The sequence below is a fragment of the Homarus americanus genome, unplaced genomic scaffold, assembly GCF_018991925.1.
Source record: "Homarus americanus isolate GMGI-L3 unplaced genomic scaffold, GMGI_Hamer_2.0 scaffold32583, whole genome shotgun sequence".
Lineage (NCBI taxonomy): Eukaryota > Metazoa > Arthropoda > Malacostraca > Decapoda > Nephropidae > Homarus > Homarus americanus.
The window spans coordinates 28,604,070-28,618,604 of NW_024713129.1; the positions used below are offsets into that span (position 1 = coordinate 28,604,070).

Genomic DNA, 14,535 nt, shown 5'->3' on the forward strand with positions numbered 1-14,535 from the left:
TACACTGGAGGCAAGTTTAGAGAAAGTGAGGGAATTGTGGTAGGTATTTAGTGAGAGAATGGTGGTTGGTATTTAGTGAGAGAATGGTGGTAGGTATTTAGTGAGAGAATGGTGGTAGGTATTTAGTAAGAGAATGGTGGTAGGTACACTGGAGGCAAGTTTAGAGAAAGTGAGGGAATTGTGGTAGGTATTTAGTGAGAGAATGGTGGTTGGTATTTAGTGAGAGAATGGTGGTAGGTATTTAGTGAGAGAATGGTGGTAGGTATTTAGTGAGAGAATGGTGGTAGGTATTTAGTGAGAGAATGGTGGTAGGTACACTGGAGGCAAGTTTAGAGAAAGTGAGAGAATTATGGTAGGTATTTAGTGAGAGAATGATGGTAGGTATTTAGTGAGAGAATGGTGGTAGGTACACTGGAGGCAAGTTTAGAGAAAGTGAGAGAATTATGGTAGGTATTTAGTGAGAGAATGGAGGTGGGTATGCAGGAGGGAAATTAAAGACAGTGAGAGATAATGGTTGTTATGTTGGAGGGAATGATGGTACAGGTGTTGGGAAATTAGATAAATATGAGAGGAAAGTGAGAGAGAGAGAGAGAGAGAGAGAGAGAATGACGGTAGGCAGAGTCTGGTAAGTAAAGAGTGTTGCGTGTTGGTGAGCAGCAAGATAGATTATATTCCCCTCTGTTATCTGAGTGCGTTCCTTTAGTTGGTCCGGCGTTGATATAGTATTTAATATTACCTTAGAGAATTAATAATACGTGTAGTGATAAATAAACAGAACTTCAGTATCATCACTCTGAGAGTAGGTGGCCGACGTGCGTTCAGTATAGATGAAAGGTAGAAAAAAGTGAAAGAGTCTGTAACATTTAAAAAAAATAATTACCTGCCGAACTAACCCTTCAGGCGTCCATATGAGACGAGGTACATATTGTCAGAACAATTACATTGCTTACTTGTTAAAAGTAGAGATATATTTTTTCAACTATTTTTCGTGTTGATTCTTAAAATTAACATTATTGGTAAACAAAGGTATTAATGACACCATTGTATATAACATAAGAGGTGAATTTAACATTTCTATGTAATTCTGACACATATTTTCTAATAAATTTTAAAATTTTTAGATCACACAGATGATAATAAAAACAGTTATAGTTTAGATGACATAAATAACATTCCGTTTATATAGTACCTGGATGACATAATTATAGAAATAACTTTCCGTGTTATTTATAATTATCTTTGAACGAGGTAAATAAATAAATACCATTGCGTTTTGTATAATCGTTGAGTAATGTGGATACAAGATCTCTGGATGGCACATGGCACATAACTGTAACCTTGCGCTCTCTATAATCTTTGGATGACGGAAATAAATCACTTTCAGTTTTCTTGTCATTCCCCGAAACAGAAAGAAATTAATCACAGGGAAGACTTCGAAGTTATTTTCCAAGAGGTTTGTTATTGTGTGTAAATCACAAGATGAATAACGGGGGACATTTTAACGTCGTATTTACATTTTTTTTCGATTTAACATTACTCAGTTTGTGCATTGATGAGGACCAGCACCAGCGTCATTTATTTTGTTTACCTTTGACTTTCGATAGGGAGGTCATAATAGTGAGTCTACCTGTACCATGGTTGTGGGTGGGTATAGTGATGGGTTTCCATGGTGGCAGATAGCCTAGTGTGGCTACATGGTCTTGGGCTTACCATTATGGAATGGTTGAGTGATGGCTACCATAGTGATGGCTTTACCTACCATGGGCGTGACTTACTGGTAGTTACACTGTGGTGGATGTATCAGGGTAGTTGGTTAACATGGTATGGGACGGCAACCATAGTAGTATATAGCGGACGTGGTAATCTGTATTAATGGTGGTAGTTGTCCTGCGGTGTCAAGTTGGTGAGCAGCTGTGTTAGTGGCTAGTCACAGGTGGGTGACCCGGGTGGTCACAGGTGGGTGACCCGGGTGGCCACAGGTGGGCGGTCTGAAAGTTCATGGATGAGCGGCCAGAGATGGACGGCCCAGGTGGTCACAGACGGAAGGCTCGAAAGTTCGTGGGTGGGCGGCCAGAGATGGACGGCCCAGGTGGTCACAGGTGGGCGGCCCGGATATTTATGGATGAGCAGCCAGGGTAAACACAGCTGGGCGGCACTAGTGGTCGTCTGATGGTTAAAGATGGGTGGGCGGCCCAGGTGGTCATAGGTGGGTTGGGTTTGTAATCATGGGCGGTCAGATGCTGGCGAGTGGCCATACTTGGCAAAGACCAACAATACTTCAGCATAAGTAAATAACATCCTCATGACCACCAAACACACACAGTCCGTAAGGTCGAGAGGTCGTAGATTCTCACTATACCATCGCCCATATGTGCGACTCCTCGACTTGGTCACTCTCGCGTGGAATATCAAAGAAGGAAAGAGAGAGATAAGAGCGACCGCCTCTATATAACCCCGACCTAGCCATAACGGCCAGGCTCAGTGGCCCGATGAAAACGGTGGATGGTTCACTCTTACTGTTATATATATATATATATATATATATATATATATATATATATATATATATATATATATATATATATATATATATATATATATATATATATATATATATGGCGGTCACCTGTATATAAAGGACACCTGTATATTGTGGCTTACCTGTGTATAGGGGTACAGGTATTATATCTTGAAGGTAGCCACCATATACAGGCTATATTTTTTTTTACTGTATTTTGGCATCGATGCTTTTATTTACACACACTCAGTCAGAACCGAACCAGAGAGATGTTCCTGTATCTCTCTTCTCTTGTTATTGTCTCTCACTCAAGTATTATCACCCTTATCGTAAACTGTTTCACCTTTTTTGGTCAGCACTGCCTTCTAGTACCAAGTGGCAGAGGTAACACAATACTCACACAAGTTTTCCTTTATTCCACACATGTTCACTAGAAACTGCAAGTATTTTTATTTTCATGTCAACTTCCGGCAGGTGTTCACATCTGACTCTGAACGCGGGAGTCACCTGGTATAAAAATCACTAAGCTATATTTCATCTGGGACATGTTCTACACTGCCATGAGTCTGTAACACCTATCATGGTTGTGAATGTTTGTTTTGACACAGGTACAAAGAACATCTTCACACATGCACAGCTCGATCGCCACTTTAACACGGTCTTTTCGACTTAATTGTGCAAGTCGGTTGTTCACAGATATTGAGTCTAGTTATGTCCTTCACTGGGTTGCTTGTTTTACCATATATACATATATTAGAGAACATCACTGTATATCTTCATATTGTCAGTACTTAGTACACACTGTATTTTATAATCCTGCTCCTGACGTTGGCATCCGTGTCTGCTTTAACAATTGTTCAGTCATCTACGCATTTCCAGAAACTTCTGGTGTTAGCCAGTTTTTGTGTTAAGATACAGGGAAGGTGACAAAATTCGCCTTACAGCTCTTATCTTTCAAAAATGATGATTAGGTCACAGGGTTTCAATCTCAAGGCCCCCGAGGCGAGACTGTCAACAATGCGACAGTTTCCCCGGTGGCTCGCAACTCACACAGGAGAGAAGACCTTTGGTGTCGCTTTGTGCTGGTTTAGTCTCGGCTCACTCCACTGGATTGCTTTCCCTGGCTTTGTAGACTTCTGGTTTGTTTGGCTTGTCTTTTGAAACTGGATTGGCTCTGGAAGCTCCGTGCATGACTCTCTAGGCTTGCTTATTGCCTGGAGGCCTGGCGTGCGTGGCGGCAGCTTAAGGTTTTTAGCACAAAAAGGTCGCGGACTTACCTGATCTTCAGGATTTTTTTAAATCAGTTCAGTTTAGGATTATTCTTGGCTTAGGATTTCTTACTTTAGTGAAGATTAAAACCTAAAGACATTCACCTTGACTCCTGGAGATGCTCCTCGTCTTCCAGAGCTGCACTCTCATGTTCCTGAATTCAATTATTACTTCAGAGATCTGATCCCCTTTCAGTTTGAAAGTTTCTAACTTAAGGGAGTTCAGACATCAGCTTCAAACGTGAACTTTGATTTCATCTTGACTCTTTTCTTTTCTCACTGGACTTTCGGTGCATCCTCTCAGGTATAATGGTCATAGCTTTCGGATTTGTCTGTCTTGAGGAGAGGCTGGCGTTAACCAAAGTGACTGTGTATGTGTCTGTGGCGTTTTCAAGACCTACAAATTATTCCTCAGGTCTTGAAACTCTGAAACTCACAACGTCAGCACGTCAGTATTCGAACCATGAACGAAGACCTTCAAACTTAATACTAGCTAAGTCGAGGCCTTTCAGCTTCCAGTACGTATAGCCTCGACCCCAACATGAGGCGAGGCAGGGGGTTGAGGGGTCGTAGGTTGAGGGCGTGAGTTTTGAAGGGTGTGGGCTGTGTTACGAGCGGAGGAGCGTGAAGACAGCGTGGAGCAGCAGGGACAGCACCATGAGCACCGTACAACACCTGCTGCCCCGCCCTGCGCCTCTGTTGGTCTGCATGATGCCTGGTACTCGCCTGGAGGAGAAAGAAAGAGAGAGAGGTAAGGTTAATGTGGAGGACACGGGGTCGCCGACACTAACGTGACGGAAAAGTTAATTATTATATTTAATTATTTGACACACACAAACACACACAGTCTAAGTGCAGCTCTCCTTCCCTCAAACCCAGGCGGCCTCCATATACCTTGACTCTTAGACACGACCCTCCCTCCCTCCCTACCACCACCCCCCCACCTCTCTCTCTCTCTCTCATTACTAACTTCCATCTATGCCACGAGGTAGTCAGTATCCCCAAGGGGCGTGTTACCTAAAGGCTTGGCTGCCCTCCCACAACTTATTGGTCACCCTTCCTCCTCCCTCTATACCTTTGGTCTTCTCCAACTTCTTCCCTCGCCTCCATCAGCCTCTACATCTCTCCCCTCAAGACTCTCCCCTTAAGCCTCCCTCCTCAGCCTCCTCCTCTCCCCCAGGCCTCTCACATCTCTCCCCTCAAGCCTCTTCTCTCCCCTCAGGCCTCTCCTCTCTCTCCCCCTCAGGACTCTTCCCTCTCCCACAGGCATCTCACCTCCCCCACTCAGGCCCTGCCACTCTCCCGAAAAGCCTCCCCTTTCCCTTCTCCCGCACCCCTCCCCTCTCCCCTGTAGCCTCTTTCATCTCTCCCCTGCCTCCTTTACCTCTCCCCATCAGACTCTCCCCTTCTCCCCCAGGTCTCCCCACCCCCTCCGTCCCCCTCACTCTCCCCCCCCAGGCCTCTCCCTCAAACCTCTCCCCTGCTCCTCCCTCAGGCATCTCCCTCTCCCCAAAGTCTTTCCCCCCCCCTCTCCGCTTAGGGCCCCCCAGGTCCTCCCCCTCAGATCTCTTCCCCCTCTCCCCTCAGATCTCTTCCCTCTCTCCCTTCCGGCCCTTCCCTCTCTCCTCTCAGGTCTCTTCCTCTCTCCCCTCAGATCTCTCTCCCTCTCTCAGGGTCTCTTCCCTCTCTCTCCTCTCAGGCCCCTTCCCTCTCTCCTTCAGGTCTCTTCCATCTCCTCTCAGGTCCTCCTCTCCTTGGCTCTCTGTCACACGGACGTAAGTGACATCCTACTCTGAGTGAGAGATATATACCTAACTCACCCCAGCAAGACCTCTGAGGGGGAAAATGAGCCGAGATTGGGGGTGTCCGTAAGTGGTCCGTGGGTGATATAACGTAATGATATGACGTGTCGGTGGATGAGTGATAATTTATCAGTGGGTGATAGTGGCGTGTCCGTGTGAGATAGGATGTTATTGGGATAATAGTGTCCGAGGGTATAATGGCGTGACCGTGAGAGATAACTGTTGTCCGTGTGAGATAGTAAGTTATTGGGTGATAATAGTGTGTCCGTGGGTGATAATAGTGTGTCCGTGGGTGATAATGGCGTGTCAGTGAGAGATAATGGTTGTCGTGGGAAATAATGGCGTGACCGTGAGAGATAACTGTTGTCCGTGGGAGATAATGGTTGTCCGTGGGTATAATGGCTTGTCCGTGGGTTGATAATAAGGAGAGATAATGGTTGTCCGGTGGAAATAATGGCGTGACCGTGAGAGATAACTGTTGTCCGTGGGGATAATGGCTTGTCCGTGGGTGATAATGGCGTGTCAGCGAGATAATGGTTGTCCGTGGGAAATAATGGCGTGTCCGTGAGAGATAACGGTTCTCCGTGGAGATGAATGGTTGTCCGTGGGTGATAATGGCTTGTCCGTGGGTGATAATGGCTTGTCCGTGGGTAAGAAGGTTGTGTCCGTGGTTGATAATATAGTGTGTCCGTGGTGATAAGGATATGTCCGTGGGTGATAATGGCTTGTCCGTGTTTTAAAAAAATGTGTCCAAGGATAACACTGGTGTGTCCGTGAGTGATAATGGTGTGTCTGGTGATAATGGCGTGTCCCCAAATCCTCCCAATAGTGGACACTCCCCACCCCCTCCCCCCTGTAGTGGACAGTCCCCCACCTCCTGCCACAGTGGACACTCCCCACCTCCCTTCCTGCCAACAATGGACACCTACCTCCCCCTCCCAGTAGTGGACACTCCCTACCCTCCGCCAGTAGTGACACCCCCACCCCCTCCTGCCAATAGTGGACACTCCCCTACCTCACCCCTCCCAGTAGGACACTCCCTCCTGCCACAGTGGACACCCCTACCTACCCTCCCAGTAGTGACACTCCTCACCCTCCTGCCAATAGTGGACACTCCCACCTCACCCCCTCCCAGTGGACACTCCCCACCTCCCCCCTCCCAGTAGTGGACACCTCACCTCCCTCCTGCCAGTAGTGACACTCCCCTACCTCCTGCCAGTAGTGGACACCCCCTACCTCCCTCTCTCTCCTGCCAATAGTGGACACTCCCTCACCTCACCCTCCCAGGAGTGACACTCCCTACTCCCCCAGTAGTGAACACTCCCCATACCCCCCACCCACTAGAGAACACTCCCATACCCCCACACACACTAGAACACTCCTCCCACCCACTAGTGAACACTCCCATACCCCACCAGAACACTCCTGTCCCCCCAACCACTAGTGAACACCCCATACCCCTACTAGTGTACACTCCCATACCCCCCCACCCACTAGTGAACACTCCCACACCCCCACCCACTAGTGAACACTCCCACCCACTAGTGAACACCCCATACCCCCACTAGTGAACACTCCCATACCCCACCCACTAGTGAACACTCCCATACCCCCCACCCACTAGTGAACACTCCCATACCCCACCCACTAGTGAACACTCCCCACCCACCCACTAGTGAACACCCCATACCCCTAGTGAACACCTCCTACCCCACCCACTAGTGAAACTACCCCCCACCCACTAGTGAACACTCCCATACCCACTAGTGAACACCCAATACCCCCCACCCACTAGTGAACACTCCCCATACCCCCCACCCACTAGTGAACACCCCATACCCCACCCACTAAGTGAACACCCCCATACCCCCCACCCACTAGTGAACATCTCATACCCCCCACCCCCAGTGAACACCCCATTCCCCACCAACTAGTAAACACTCCCATACCCCCCACCCACTAGTGAACACTCCCATACCCCCACCCACTAGTGAACACTCCCATACCCCCACCCACTAGTGAACACTCCCATACCCACCTAGTGAACACTCCCATACCCCCACCCACTAGTGAACACTCCCATACCCCACCCACTAGTGAACACTCCCCATACCCCCCACTAGTGAACACTCCCCATACCCCCACCCACTAGTGAACACTCCCATACCCCCACCCACTAGTGAACACCCCATACCCCCACCCACTAGTGAACACTCCCCATACCCCCCACCCCTCTAGTGAACACTCCCATGCCCCCCCCACTCTAGTGAACACTCCCATACCCCACCCACTAGTGAACCCCACATCCCCCACCCACTAGTGAACACTCCCATACCCCACTAGTGAACACTCCCATACCCCCCACCCTCTAGTGAACACTCCCATACCCCCCACCCACTAGTGAACACTCCATACCTCTCCCACTGGTGAGCACTCCATACCCCCCACCCACTAGTGAACACCCCATATCCCCCCACCCACTAGTGAACACTCCCATACCCCCACCCACTAGTGAACACTCCCATACCCCCACTAGTGAACACCCCATACCCCACACCCACTAGTGAACACTCCACATTCCCCCCACCCACTAGTGAACACTCCCCATACCCCCACCCACTAGTGAACACTCCCATACCCCCCCCACCCACTAGTGAACACTCCCATACCCCCTAGTGAACACTCCCATACCCCCCACCCACTAGTGAACACTCCCATACCCCCCACCCACTAGTGAACACCCCCATACCCCCCACTAGTGAACACTCCAATACCCCCACCCACTAGTGAACACTCCCATACCCCACCCACCAGTGAACACTCCCATACCCCCACCCACTAGTGAACACTCCCATACCCCCACCCACTCAGTGAACATTCCCATACCCCCACCTCTAGTGAACACTCCCATTCCCCACCAACTAGTAAACACCCCATACCCCCACCCACTAGTGAACACTCCCATACCCCACCCACTTAGTGAACACTCCCATACCCCCCACCCACTAGTGAACACTCCCATACCCACCTAGTGAACACTCATACCCCCCACCCACTAGTGAACACTCCCATACCCCCACCCACTAGTGAACACTTACCCCACCTAGTGAACACTCCCATACCCCCCCACCCACTAGTGAATACCCCATCCACCCACTAGTGAACACTCCCATACCCCCACCCACTAGTGAACACTCCCATACCCCCACCCCTCTAGTGAACACTCCCCATACCCCCACCTCTAGTGAACACCATACCCCCACCCACTAGTGAACACCCCATACCCCCCACCCACTAGTGAACACCCCATACCCCCACCAGTGAACACACCCCCACCCACTAGTGAACACTCCCATAGCCCCCACCCACTAGTGAACACCTCCTACCCCTCTCCCCACTGGTGAGCACCCAACACCCCCCACCCACTAGTGAACACCCCATACCCCACCCACTAGTGAACACCCCATACCCCCACCCACTAGTGAACACTCCCATACCCCTCCACTAGTGAACACTCCATACCCCCACCCACTAGTGAACACCCTATACCCCCCAACCACTAGTGAACACTCCATACCCCCTACTAGTGAACACTCCCATACCCCCACCCACTAGTGAACACTCCCATACCCCCACCCACTAGTTAACATCCAGCCCCCACAGTGAACACTCCCATACCCCCACCCACTAGTGAACACTCCTGACCCTCCACCCACTAGTGAACACCCCACAGCCCCCCACCCACTAGTGAACACTCCATACCCCCCACTAGAACGCTCCCATACCCCCACCCACTAGTGAACACTCCCCACACCCCACCCACTAGCGAACACTCCCATACCCCCACCCACTAGTGAACACCCCATACCCCCCCACCCACTAGCGAACACCTATCCCCACCCACCAGTGAACACCTTTCCCCCCACCCACTAGTGAACACCCCATACCCCCCACACTAGTGAACACTCCCATACCCCCCCACCCACTAGTGAACACTCCCATACCCCCACCCACTAACGCACACACTAGTGAACACTCCCATACCCCCACCCACTAGTGAACACCCCATACCCCCCACACACTAGTGAACACTCCATACTCCCCACCCACTAGTGAACACTCCCCATACCACCCACACACTAGTGAACACTCCTATACCCCCCCCACACACTAGTGAACACTCCCTATACCCCCACACTAGTGAACACCTCTATACCCCCACCCACTAGTGAACACCCCATACCCCCACACACTAGGTGAACACCCATACCCCCACACACTAGTGAACACTCCCATACCTCCCCCACTATTGAACACTCCCACACCACCCACTAGTGAACACTCCCTCCCACACACTAGTGAACACCCCCCACCCAATGGTAGAACACTCCCCACCCCCCACCCACTAGTGTGAACACTCCCCATACCCCACCTGCTAGTGAACACTCCTCATACCCCCACCCACTAAGAGAACACTCCCATACCCCCACACTAGTGAACACTCCCCATACCCCCCACCCACTAGTGAACACTCCATACCCCCACTAGTGAACACTCCTGTCCCCCCAACCACTAGTGAACACTCCCATACCCCCCACTAGTGTACACTCCACACCCCCACCCACTAGTGAACACTCCCACTTCACCCACTAGTGAACACTTTATACCCCACCCACTAGGTGAACACTACTTCCACTAGTGAAAACTCCCCATACACCCACTAGGTGAACACTCCATACCCCCCCTTAGTGAACACTCCCATCCCCACCCACTAGTGAACACTCCATACTCCCACCCACTAGTGAACACCCCATACCCCCACTAGTGAACACCCATTCTCACCCCACCAGTGAACACTCCCCATACCCCCACCCACTAGTGAACACTCCCATGCTCCCCACCCACTAGTGAACACTCCCATACCCCCACCCACTAGTGAACACCATACCCCCACCCCAGTGAACACCCATCCCCCCCACCCACCAGTGAACATCCCATACCCCCACCCACTAGTGAACACTCCCATTCCCCCACCAACTAGGTGAACACTCCCATACCCCCACCCACTAGTGAACACTCCCCATACCCCCACCCACTAGTGAACACCCCATACCCCCACTAGTGAACACTCCATACCCCCACCCACCAGTGAACACCACCCCACCCACTAGTTAACACTTATACCCCCACCTAGTGAACACTTACACCCCCCACCCACTAGTGAACACTCAACCTCCACCCACTAGTGAACACTCCCCATACCCCACCACTAGTGAACACCATACCCCCCCACTAGTAACGCCCATACCCCCCCACCCACTAGTGAACACTCCCCATACCCCCACACCACTGGGAAGATTCACACCACTTTGAACATTCTATGCCCCACCACTATGAACACACACTAGTGAACACTCCCATACCCCACCCACTAGTGAACACTCCCATACCCCCCACACACTAGTGAACACCTTATACCCCCACCCACTAGTGAACATCTACCGCCAACCCACACTAGTGACACTCTATACCCCCCCCACACACTAGTGAACACTCCCCATACCTCCCCCACACACTAGTGAACACCCATACCCCACCCACCAGTGAACACCCCATACCCCACACCTATGAACACCCCATACCCCCCACCCACTGGTGAACACTCCCATACCCCCCCACCCACTAGTGAACACTCCCATACCCCCCACCTACTAGTGAACACTCCCCATACCCCCACCCACTAGAGAACACTCCCCATACCCCCCCACACACCAGTGAACACTCCCATACCTCCCACCCACTAGTGAACACTCCCATACCCCCCACTAGTGAACACTCCTGTCCCCCAACCACTAGTGAACACCCCATACCCCTACTATACACTCCACATTCCCCACCCACCAGTGAACACTCCCATACCCCCCACCCACTAGTGAACACTCCCATACCCCCACCCACTAGTGAACACTGCCATACCCCCACTAGTGAACACCCCATACCCCCACCCACTAGTGAACACTCCCATACCCCCTAGTGAACACTCCCATACCCCCCCACCCACTAGTGAACACTCCCATACCCCACCCACTCAGTGAACACTCCCCATACCCCCCACTCACGAACACCCCTACACCCCCCACCCACTAGTGAACACTTACACCTCACCCACTAGTGAACACTCCCTACCCCCCACCCACCAGTGAACACTCCCCATACCCCCACCCACTAGTGAACACTCCCATACCCCACCCCAGTGAACACTCCCATACCCCCACCCACAAGTGAACATCCCCATACCCCCACCCACTAGTGAACACTCCCATTCCCCACCAACTAGTGAACACTCCCATACCCCCCACCCACTAGTGAACACTCCCATACCCCCACCCACTAGTGAACACTTATACCCACTAGTGAACACTCATACCCCACCCACTAGTGAACACTTCCCATACCCCCTACTAGTGAACACTCCCCATACCCCCACCCACAGTGAACACTCCCCATACCCCCACTAGTGAACACTCCATACCCCCACCCACACTAGTGAACACTCCCATACCCCCCACCCACTAGTGAACACCATACCCCCACCCACTAGTTAACACTCCATACCCCCACTAGTGAACACCCCATACCCCCACCCACTAGTGAACACTCCCCATACCCCCCACCACTAGTGAACACTCCCATACCCCCACCCACCAGTGAACACTCCCCATACCCCCACCCACTAGTGAACACTCCCATACCCCACCCAGTGAACACTCCCATACCCCCCACCCACTAGTGAACACTCCCATACCCCCACCCACTAGGCAACACTTGCCCCCACCAGTGAACACTCCCCATACCCCCCACCCACTAGTGAACACTCCATACTCCCCACCCACTAGTGAACACTCCCATACCCCCACCCACTAGTGAACACTCCATACCCCCCACCCTAGAAGTGAACACTCCCATACCCCCCCACCCCAGTGAACACTTACCCCCACCCACTAGAACACCCCATACCCCCACCCACTAGTGAACACCCCTCATACCCCCACCAGTGAACACTCCCATACCCCCACCCTCTGGTAACACCCCATACCCCCACCCACTGAGTGAACACTCCCATACTCCTCCCCACTGGTGAGCACTCCAACACCCCCACCCACCAGTGAACACTCCCATACCCCCCACCCACTAGTGAACACTCCCATACCCCCCACCCACTAAAGTGCCACTCCCATACCCTCCACTAGTGAACACTCCCATACCCCCCACCCACTAGTGAACACTCCTATACCCCCAAACCACTAGTGAACACCCTTAACCCTCACCAGTGAACACTCCATACCCCCCACCCACTAGTGAACACTCCCCATCCCCCACCCACTACACCCCATACCCCCACACCCCATACCTCTCCACCAGGGTGAACACTCCCAAAACTCTCCACCCACTAGTGAACACTCCCCATACCCCCCACCCACTAGTGAACACTCCCATACCCCCCCCCACTAGTGAACACTCCCATACCCCACCCACTAGTGAACACTCCCCCCCCACCCACCAGTGAACACTCCCATACCCCACCCACTAGCGAACACTCCCATACCCCCACCCACTGTAGAACACTCCCATACCCCCACCCACTAGTGAACACCCATACCCCCACCCACTAGTGAACACTCCCATACCGCCCCACACACCAGTGAACACCCCATACCCCCACCCACCAGTGAAACACCCCATACCCCACCCACTCAATGAACACACACTAGCACCCCACACCCCACCCACTAGTGAACACTCCCCATACCCCCACACACCAGTGAACACTCACACCCCACCCACAGTGAACACTCCCCATACCCCCACACACTAGTGAACACTTATACCCCCACACACCAGTGAACACCCCACACCTCCCCACACACCTTGAACACTCCCATACCACCCCACCCACCAAGTGAACACCCATACCCCCACACACACCATGAACACTCTACCCACCACCCAATGGTGAACACTCCCACACCCCACTCCACCAGTGAACACCCCACACCCCACCTACCAGTGAACACTCCCCACACCCCACCCACTAGAGAACACCCCTATACCCCACACACCAGTGAACTTAATACCTCCCACCCACTAGTGAACACCTATACCCCCACTAGTGAACACTCCCTGTCCCCCCAACCACTAGTGAACACTATCCCCCACAGTGAGACCCCATACCTCCCACCCACCAGTGAACACTCCCATACCCCCCACCCACTCAGTGAACACTCCATACCCCCACCCACTAGTGAACACTGCCATACCCCCACTAGTGAACACTCCCACATCCCCACCCACTAGTGAAATACTCTTACCCCCTTAGTGAACACTCCCCATAATTCCCCACCCACTAGTGAACACTCCCATACCCCCACCCACTAGTGAACACCCCATACCCCCACTAGTGAACACTCCCATACCCCCACCCACTAGTGAACACTCCCATACCCCCACCCACTAGTGAACACTCCTTATGCCCCCCACCCACTAGTGAACATCTACACCCCCACCCACCAGTGAAATTACCCCATACCCCACCCTCCAGTGAACACTCCCATACCCCACCCACCAGTGAACATCCCCATACCCCACCCACTAGTGAACACTCCCATTCCCCACCACTAGTGAACACTCACACCCCCCCAGTGAACACTCCCATACCCCCACCCACTAGGTGAACACTCCCATACCCCCCCACTCAGTGAACACCCCATACCCCCCACCCACTAGTGAACACCCTATACCCCCACCCACTAGTTAACACTCATACCCCACTAGTGAACACCCATACCCCCCACCCACTAGAACACTCCCAAACCCTCCACCCACTAGTGAACACTCCCCCACCCACCAGTGAACACTTGTAACATGCACCGAACGAAGTAATACTTGA

At 52.0% G+C, this 14,535-nt stretch overlaps 1 protein-coding gene across 1 annotated transcript in view; it reads right to left on the reverse strand.

The window, feature by feature from the left end:
* Positions 1 to 2,511: 2,511 nt before the first annotated feature.
* LOC121870621 overlaps positions 2,512 to 14,535 on the reverse strand; it is a 73,739-nt gene continuing 61,715 nt past the window's right edge. The window contains exon 8 of the mRNA XM_042372474.1: positions 2,512 to 4,512. Coding sequence (XP_042228408.1) covers positions 4,295 to 4,512 — 218 coding nt within the window. The 3' untranslated portion in view covers positions 2,512 to 4,294. The remainder of the gene's footprint in view (positions 4,513 to 14,535) is intronic.